Source organism: Buteo buteo, chromosome 7, assembly GCF_964188355.1.
Source record: "Buteo buteo chromosome 7, bButBut1.hap1.1, whole genome shotgun sequence".
NCBI classification, from domain to species: domain Eukaryota; kingdom Metazoa; phylum Chordata; class Aves; order Accipitriformes; family Accipitridae; genus Buteo; species Buteo buteo.
In genome coordinates this window covers 4,513,282-4,521,729 of record NC_134177.1, presented here as the reverse complement: position 1 = coordinate 4,521,729, position 8,448 = coordinate 4,513,282, and the positions used below count along the sequence as shown (strand labels likewise).

At 57.2% G+C, this 8,448-nt stretch overlaps 1 protein-coding gene across 1 annotated transcript; it reads left to right on the top strand.

Annotated features, from left to right (window-relative positions):
* The first annotated feature begins 3,764 nt into the window (after positions 1-3,764).
* On the top strand, positions 3,765-7,900 carry SLITRK3 (SLIT and NTRK like family member 3). The gene has a single exon (XM_075031340.1). The coding sequence runs from the start codon at positions 4,890-4,892 to the stop codon at positions 7,770-7,772; it is 2,883 nt and encodes a 960-aa protein (XP_074887441.1). The 5' UTR covers positions 3,765-4,889; the 3' UTR covers positions 7,773-7,900.
* Positions 7,901-8,448: the final 548 nt, after the last annotated feature.

Sequence of the window (8,448 nt, the reverse complement as noted above, 5' to 3'; positions counted from 1 at the left end):
TAATTGTTCGAGTGTCCTTTTCTAATTTGTCACAAAAGTTATCCGTGGCTTCTCTCTCCCTTATTTTCACAAGGCTGTCTGGAGGGAAAAGGTGCGTTTCAGTAATTACAAGTGAGGCTGGAAAGAGGCAGCCAGGAGGGCACCTGCCAGCCTCCCACCCAGATGACACGCATCTTCACCAACTCCCCAGCTCCAGGACAGGCTTTTGCAAGGAAATAGCTCGCTTTCCAATCCTAATAATTGTTATTAATAACCGAGCGGTGTCCTAATCTTGGTTACATCAGTCCACCGTACCCTTAGCCAGAGCTCCTGCCGATCACACTCACGCTGATCTCGTTCTCAGCAGGTTTGTGTCGACAAAACGAGCAGAGACAGCAAGGCTGGGAGCTGCTGGGGCTGGAGGGAGATGTGGGGGAATGGCCCACGGCGGTTTCTGTCTCCCGGCGTGGGGAGGGGGGGACGCGACAAGGGGACCCAGGTCTCTCAACCCAGGGCGAGCTCAGATCTTCCTCCTCATCCCTCTGCGAACCTGTAGGACGCAGAAGGGATGCCAGCGGGAGGTGAGGGCCGATATCCACTCCCCTCCGCTCCCCTCCCCTTCTTCCGAGGGCATCCCGCGGGGACTGCCCCGGGTGACAGCCGAGCAGGAGGCGAGGGAGTGCGGGGCAGCACAGCCGCCCCAGGGCCCGGCCGGGAACCGGCGGGATGTCCTTGGGACCTGCAGCCAGCCCTGCCTGCGAGCCGGGGGACTCGGCGGGGACGCTGCCATCCCCGAGGAGCCCTGCAGCGCTGGCTGATTTGCATTCAAGGGCCATCCCCCCCCCCCCCTCACACCCCCCTCCCTTTTCCAGCCCATCTGCAAAACTTGAAGGCAGAAGCCCTGAAAAGGATGACGAGCCTTATTCGGTGGCATTTCGGAAAGTTGCCGGCCGGGGGAAGCGGCAATGCAAGGTCAGGGCAGGATGGCTGCAGCCCTCCCTTCTCCCCTCCCTCAATCCCCGCCCGGCACATCAGCATCCAGCCCTGCCCGCCCGGAGCGCAGCACCGGCCGCTGCCGCCCGGCCCAGCATCGGGGTGGGGGGCACCTCACCCCCCCCCAAAAAAACCACATCAGGGTGCAAGGGCGGGGAGGGGGAGTGTGCCTAGGTCGTTTCTCCGAGTTGATGCTAAAGCCGCTGGGCGAGCTTGTTACCAGAACAAACTGTCGTGATTTCCCCTTTCGCCCTTTTTCTCCGCCTCATCTCTTTTTTTTTCTTTTTTTTTTTAAAGGGGGGGTGTCAGGTGCATGTTGCCTGCTGGTACCCCATCTTCCTCCCGCGTCAGAAAAAAAAAAAAATGAATGATGCAGCAATTTAATTAAGGAGGGAGCGGGGTGCGTCCATATTGCACCGCTGAAGAAGAGCTTCGCAGGCTGGGAAAGATGGTGCAGGTCCGCGGGCGCGGAGGCAGCGCCCCTGCCCGCGGAGAGCTCCGTCGGGGGGGCAAAAGACCGCGGACCCCCCGGGCTCTCCCTTCCCGCACCTGCAGCTTTGCCCGTCAACTTTTTCCTACCGAGCCGCGGTTCCAGTTAAGTCTCCTCCCGGCCGACTTCCCCCCGGGCGTGTTGGGAAGGGGGAGTTTGGATTTAAGGCGAAAACCGGGAGCGGGGGGGGGGCGGGCGGGGGGGGGGGTAACCCGCCCCTCCCGGGGGAATTACGCGGGGGTTCCCGCGGGGCGCGCAGCCTTTCGGCCCCGCCGTGCGTGGAGATACGCGTGGACGCGCGCCCGCGGGTGGGTGCGGACACGGAGGGGGGGGAGATGCAAAAGGCATGGCGAGGGTCACCTCCTTCCCCGACCGACCCCCCCCCCCCGGCCTCGGCGCATCTTGCTCGCCAACTTTCAGCCACGGGCGAACCCGCGCAAGCCTCCCTCCGCGGATTTTCCCACCCCCGCGCACCCCCCGTTACCTGCCTGCGGCTCCCGGGGCGGGCAGATACCGGCCGGCGGCGCTGGTCCTCCGCCTCCGCGTACATTCCGCGGTAGCGGCCGCGCCGGGGTTGGAAGGATGCGAAAGGTGCCGGGTGTTTTCCCCCGAGGTTTTTTTTGGGGGGTGGTTTTTTTTTTTTTTTGGCTTTGCCTCCCCGGCGGGAGGGAGGCTGCTGGGATCCTGGAAAAGGCGGAGAGGCTGGAGCCGCGGCGACGGCACCGGGACAGGAGGGAAGAAGGAGAAACCGAGGGAGAGGAGGACGGGGAGGAGGAGGAAGAGCTGCCGGGAGCGCAGGGGTGCGCGGAGGGGGGGAGCCGGGGTGGCCGGGCCGGGACACCGGTGTCCCTCTCCGGGCCCACCGGGCTGCTCTCCGCCGCAAGCCCCGGCAGCTCGGCTGGAGCTTGCGGTCAGAGCATCTTTGATTTCCTCCAGAGTTGGGCTTTTTTTTTTTTTTTTTGGTCTTTTTGGGGGTTTTGTTTAGAAAGGGGGGGGGGTGCAAATTGGGACCCATCCCGGCGGCTTTTTCCTCTCTGCTTCTTCTTGGGTTTTTTTTCCTCCCCCATCCGCTCGTTTCCCACTTCCCTTCCTCTCCGCCAACCAGCCCCCTCCTTCCCTCTTTGGAAAAAAAAAAAAAAAATTAAAAAAGGCAGGGGAGGGAAAAAAAAAAAAATGTATAGTCAGGGCTTCCCAAATGCGCGCCCCCGACCCGGTGCCAAGCGCGCCCCCTTCATTTGTTCCCCTTCTTGAAGCTCATTTTCATGACGTGGAAAAGCCTGATCCAGGGCAACAACACCACGGCACACACACACGCACGGACACGGACACGCACACACGGACACGCACACACACACGGACCCGGGGAAGGAGAGGAGCCCGAGATCCTCCGCCGCGCCCCAGCCCTCCCGCTCCGCGCTGCCGGTGCCCGGAGAAGGCGGCGGCGGTGCTGGAGCCTGCAGCAGCCCCTCTCCTCCCTCCTCCATTGAGTGTGCCAAACAGCAGCTCTGCATCCTAAAGAAGATCATTGAGGGGCTCATTGCATTCCCAGCACGTCTCAGGCTTGCTTCTTTTTTTTTTTTTTTCCTTTTTTTTTTTTTTTTCCTTTTGCCTCAGCTTCAGCAGGAGTAGAGAGAGAGGGAGAGAGAGACACACAGAGAGGGAGAGACAGAGAGAAACCAGCAATCTTTAAACTCGAGCCTTTTTTTCCCCCTTCCCCTCTTTTTTTTTTTTGGTAACGATGTGCTAAAATCTCTCCTGGAAACCGGTAAGTACAACCTTTCTGGATCCCTTTTGTTTCCGCCTAGGGTCAAAGACACCCCCTCTTCCAAAAAGAAGATATAATAATCCTCTTTATTTATTTTTTTATTTTTTATTACAGCCCTTGCAGAAGAGAAAGAACTTAAGTGGCTAATATTTTGTAAAGGAGACAGAGAGACTGATACTGCAATATAGCTCTCATCTCTCTCCCTTCTTCCCAATTAGATGCTGGTTTTAATTGCAGAGGGTATTTCTCTTTTCATGCTTTCAACCATCTCCTCTTTCCCACAGGGGAGGGTTTCATTTGCAAGTTGATCCTCAGGATTTCTGTTCCTCTGGCATTTCTCTCCCCTAAATGCATCTTTCTGCTCTTAAGTTTGCGGATGGGGGGCAAAATTTTCTAGTTCTTACACGAGGAAGGCAAAAAGGACCTTTTCTATTGAAAGATTCAGACTAAAAGCAACGATCGCTCCGAATAATTCTAATGGGCATTTCAGTGATTCAAGGAAGGCTGCATCACCGCCGTTATTATTACCATCCTTAGCATTTCTCTGTGCCCGTACATTTAAAATCTCTGGTGAAAGGAAGGGTGAAACCATATGTTGAAGGAGCTGCATCTCATTAGTACAGTGTTATTTTCACCTGATTGGAGAAGAATGGTGTCTTCATTCGGAAACCTATATAGTAGGATAGATAATTTATCGGCTGGTAAGTGTCAAGGTATTTTTTCTTCCACTTTCAGCTTTTTAACCGGGTCTCCTGCTTGGTCCTGGGGGCGCAAAATACCCTAATCCGAGGCAGGCTGAGCGTTTCCATCCTAGGTGCCTCTTCAGCTGTCACTTCCCTTTAGATCTGCTGATCGCATGGGCATGTGCTTTAGAAAGATTAATCATCTCTAAATGCTTTAATCAGCTAAAATGACTAATATGTGGTATGTATTTATCTGATAATATACCAGTTGCATTAATTCATCGGCGCATTTGAAAGGGGAAGATTTTCTTTTACCTCAGGGTTGTTAACCGTTTACCGTTTTAAAGATGCTGTGGGGATTTCTGAAGGGAACCGTTCTGCCAGGGACATCAGCAAACCTTGCACATTCCTTCGAACTTACGTATGGCATATATTGGGCCGGGAGGGAGAGAGATCCAAGGACCGAGATTCAATAACTTTGGGAGTTTGCATGTATGAAAGATGTAGTGCGACACTGGAGAAATCTACCCACTGGTATTTCCCCCTGTAGCCAATGCGGGCTACGATGGCTACAAAGCTAAAATTGCAAGCGAGCGTGAAAGCCGTGTGGTTCTCAACACCGGTCCTACGGTGGAAAACACGCAAAGACGCAACACGTTCGGAGCTGTGTGCTCGTGTTGCTGTGTGGGGCTGCATGTGCCATCCTCTTTATAGGTGGCATTTACCAAAGGGGGGGGAGAAGGGCGGCTGGTATCGCGTGATTAAACCTTCTACCATCTCTTAAGTGCAAATCAGGGCAAGGCTCGCCCACCCGACCCCCCTAGAGTCGGTTGTGGACGTCTGGCCAACAATTGCTGAACTTTCCAGGAGCCTAACCCGAGTCTAGCAGGTAGGGGTTTAGTAAAAGGAGCGGGGCGGGACAGAAAGACTGAAATCTGCATTTTTCTTCCCGTTGCAGTTTTGTAAACACCGACAAACGATGAAGCCTTCCACGGCAGAGACGCTTCATAAAGGGAGGATGTTGTGGATAATTCTTCTAAGCACAATTGCTCTAGCATGGACTACACCAATTCCCTTGATAGAGGACTCGGAGGAACTCGATGAGCCCTGCTTTGATCCATGTTACTGTGAAGTGAAGGAGAGCCTTTTCCATATACATTGCGACAACAAGGGATTTATAAATATTAGTCAGATAACAGAGTCGTGGTCGAGACCTTTTAAACTTTACCTGCAGAGGAATTCCATGAGGAAATTGTACACCAACAGTTTTCTTCACTTGAACAATGCTGTGTCTATTAACCTTGGGAACAATGCCCTGCAGGACATTCAGACGGGGGCTTTTAACGGGCTCCGAGTTCTGAAGAGGTTGTATTTGCACGAAAACAAATTGGACATTTTCAGAAACGACACTTTCCTGGGTTTGGAAAGTCTGGAATATCTGCAGGCAGATTACAATGTCATTAAACGGATTGAAAGCGGGGCGTTTCGAAACCTGAGTAAATTGAGGGTCCTTATCCTAAATGACAATCTTATCCCCATGCTTCCCACCAACTTATTTAAGTCCGTGTCCTTAACCCACTTGGACTTGCGCGGGAACCGGCTCAAAGTCCTTTCGTACCGCGGGATGTTGGACCATATTGGCAGGAGCCTGATGGAGATCCAGCTGGAGGAGAACCCGTGGAACTGCACGTGTGAGATCGTGCAGCTGAAGAGCTGGCTGGAGCGCATCCCCTACACCGCCCTGGTGGGGGACATCACCTGCGAGACCCCCTTCCACTTCCACGGGAAGGACCTGCGGGAGATCAAAAGAAGCAAGCTCTGCCCCATGCTGTCCGACTCGGAGGTGGAAGCCAGCCTGGGCATCCCGCAGCTGTCGTCCAGCAAGGAGAACGCGTGGCCTACGAAGCCTTCCTCCATGCTGTCCTCCTTCCATTTCACCGCTTCCTCTGTTGAGTACAAAACGTCCAACAAGCAGCCCAAGCCCACCAAGCAGCCCAGGGCGCCCCGGCCTCCCCCGACGCCCCGCGGCCTGTACCCCGGGCCCAACCAGCCGCCCGTGGCTGCCTACCAGACCCGGCCCCCCATCCCCATCATCTGCCCCACCGGCTGCTCTTGCAGTTTGCACATCAACGACCTGGGCCTGACGGTCAACTGCAAGGAGCGAGGGTTTCACAACATCTCCGAGCTCCTGCCCAGGCCCTTGAACGCCAAGAAGCTGTACCTGAGCGGGAATTTGATCCAGAAAATCTACCGCTCCGATTTCTGGAATTTTTCCTCCTTGGATCTCTTACACCTGGGCAACAACCGGATCTCCTACGTGCAGGACGGGGCTTTCATCAACCTGCCCAATCTCAAGAGCCTCTACCTGAATGGCAACGACATCGAGCGGCTCACCCCGGGCATGTTCCGGGGCCTGCAGAGTCTGCACTACCTGTACTTCGAGTACAACCTGATCAGGGAAATCCAGCCGGCGGCCTTCAGCCTCATGCCCAACCTGAAGCTCCTCTTCCTCAACGACAACCTGCTCCGCACCCTGCCCACCGACGCCTTCGCCGGCACCTCCCTGGCCCGCCTCAACCTCCGCAACAACCACTTCTTGGCTCTGCCGGTGGCCGGGGTGCTGGAGCACCTCCACGCCATCGTCCAGATCGACCTGAAGCTCAACCCTTGGGACTGCACCTGCGACCTGGTGCCTCTGAAGCAGTGGCTGGAGGCCCTCAGCTCCGTCAGCGTGGTGGGCGAGGTGCTCTGCGCCAGCCCCGACCGCTTGGCCCGCCGCGACCTCCGCTCCCTGGAGCTGGCCGCCCTCTGCCCCGCCGCCCTCCGCCCCGCCGCCTCTCCCCCGGCCGCCGCCGCCGCCCGGCCTCCTCCTCCTCCTCCGCCTCCTCCTCCTCCTCCTCATCCCGCCGCCACCGGCGCCGCCGCCTACGAGCTGCCGCCGCCCGCCGCCGTCCCCCTCTCCGTCCTCATCCTCAGCCTCCTCGTCCTCTTTTTCTCCGCCGTCTTGCTGGCCGCCGGCCTCTTCGCTTTCGTCCTGCGCCGCCGCCGCCGCAAGCTGCCTTTCCGAGCTCCGCGGGGGGAACCGGCCGACCTGGGCGGCGTGCCGCTCCGCTGCCCGCGGCTCTTCGAGGAGGGAGGCGGCGGCGGCGGCGGGGGCGGCGGCGGCGGCGGCGGGGAGCGCTCCCCGGAGAAGGCGCCCCCGGCGGGCCACGTCTACGACTACATCCCGCACCCGGTGACCCAGATGTGCAACAACCCCATCTACAAGCCGCGGGAGGAGGAGGAGGAGGAGGAGGAGGCGGCGGGGGGTGGCGGAGGAGGAGGAGGAGGAGGCGGCGGGGAGGCGGCCGAGCTGCTGCGGGGCGGCGGCGAGCGCTTCGGTCCCCACGCCGTCGCGCAGGAGCCGGGTACCAACTACCGCACTTTGCTGGAGAAGGAGCAGGAGTGGAGCCTGGCCGTGTCCAGCTCGCAGCTCAACACCATCGTCGCCGTCCATCCCCAGCACCCCGCGGGCGGAGGGCTGGCGGCGGGCGGAGGCGGCGGGGGGCTCGGGGGAACGGCGGCGGCGGCGGGGGGAGGCCCCCCGCGGGACCGCGACCGCCCGCCGCCCTGCGCCGTGGGCTTCGTGGACTGCCTGTACGGCACGGTGCCCAAGCTGAAGGAACTGCACGTCCACCCCCCTGGCATGCAATACCCGGACCTCCAGCAGGACGCCAGGCTCAAAGAAACCCTGCTCTTCGCGGCCGGCAAGGGCTTCTCAGACCACCAAACCCCCACAAGCGAATACCTCGAGTTAAGGGCCAAACTCCAAACCAAGCCGGATTACCTCGAAGTCCTGGAGAAGACCACGTACCGGTTCTGACCGCCGCCCCCCCCCCCCCCCCCCGCCGCCCAGCCCCGGCACCGCCGCATGCGAGTAGAGGATACAGCTGTGTGCTCTCCCCCGCCAGATGTGCGCGCTGCGGGGAAGGGCCGTTCTCAGATCATTAATCGACGAAGTGCCTTCGCAGACTTTTGCCAGCAGATGTTAATCAATCATTATTTTTTATACTGAAACTGAGACTTTGACTGTGCCATGTCTAAGGTATATTATTATTATTATTATTATCGGGGATCTTTGTATTGATCCTGATTGAGTAAATCCTATGTGTGTCTCTCACTCTTTTTTCTTTTTTTTTTTCCTTTTTCATTTGTTTTCTTTATTGTTTTGTTGTTGTTGTCGTTGGTTGGTTGGTTTGTTTGGTTTGGTTTTTTTGGTTTTTTTTCTTTTCCGTTGCAGTAAACTTCCTTTATATTTTCCCTTGGAGGGGAGGGGGAGGGAAGATGGCATTTTGTGGCTTGCTTTCTTCTTGCCCATCATGGCACAGATTCTGTACATTTATTTAAAAAAAAAAAAAATGCAAAGAAGCAAACGAGCGCAGTTTGCTGCATGCCTGGAAAACTGCAAGAGGGAAGGGAGGGGAGGGTCTTGCTCGAATGTCTCTACTCCGGTTTCTCTCCCTCCCTCGCACGCACACTCACCCTCACCCCCACCGCCA

Coding starts and splice junctions, on each gene's coding strand:
- SLITRK3 (XM_075031340.1), top strand. CDS start 4,890: ATGAAGCCTTCCACGGCAGAGACGCTTCATAAAGGGAGGATGTTGTGG.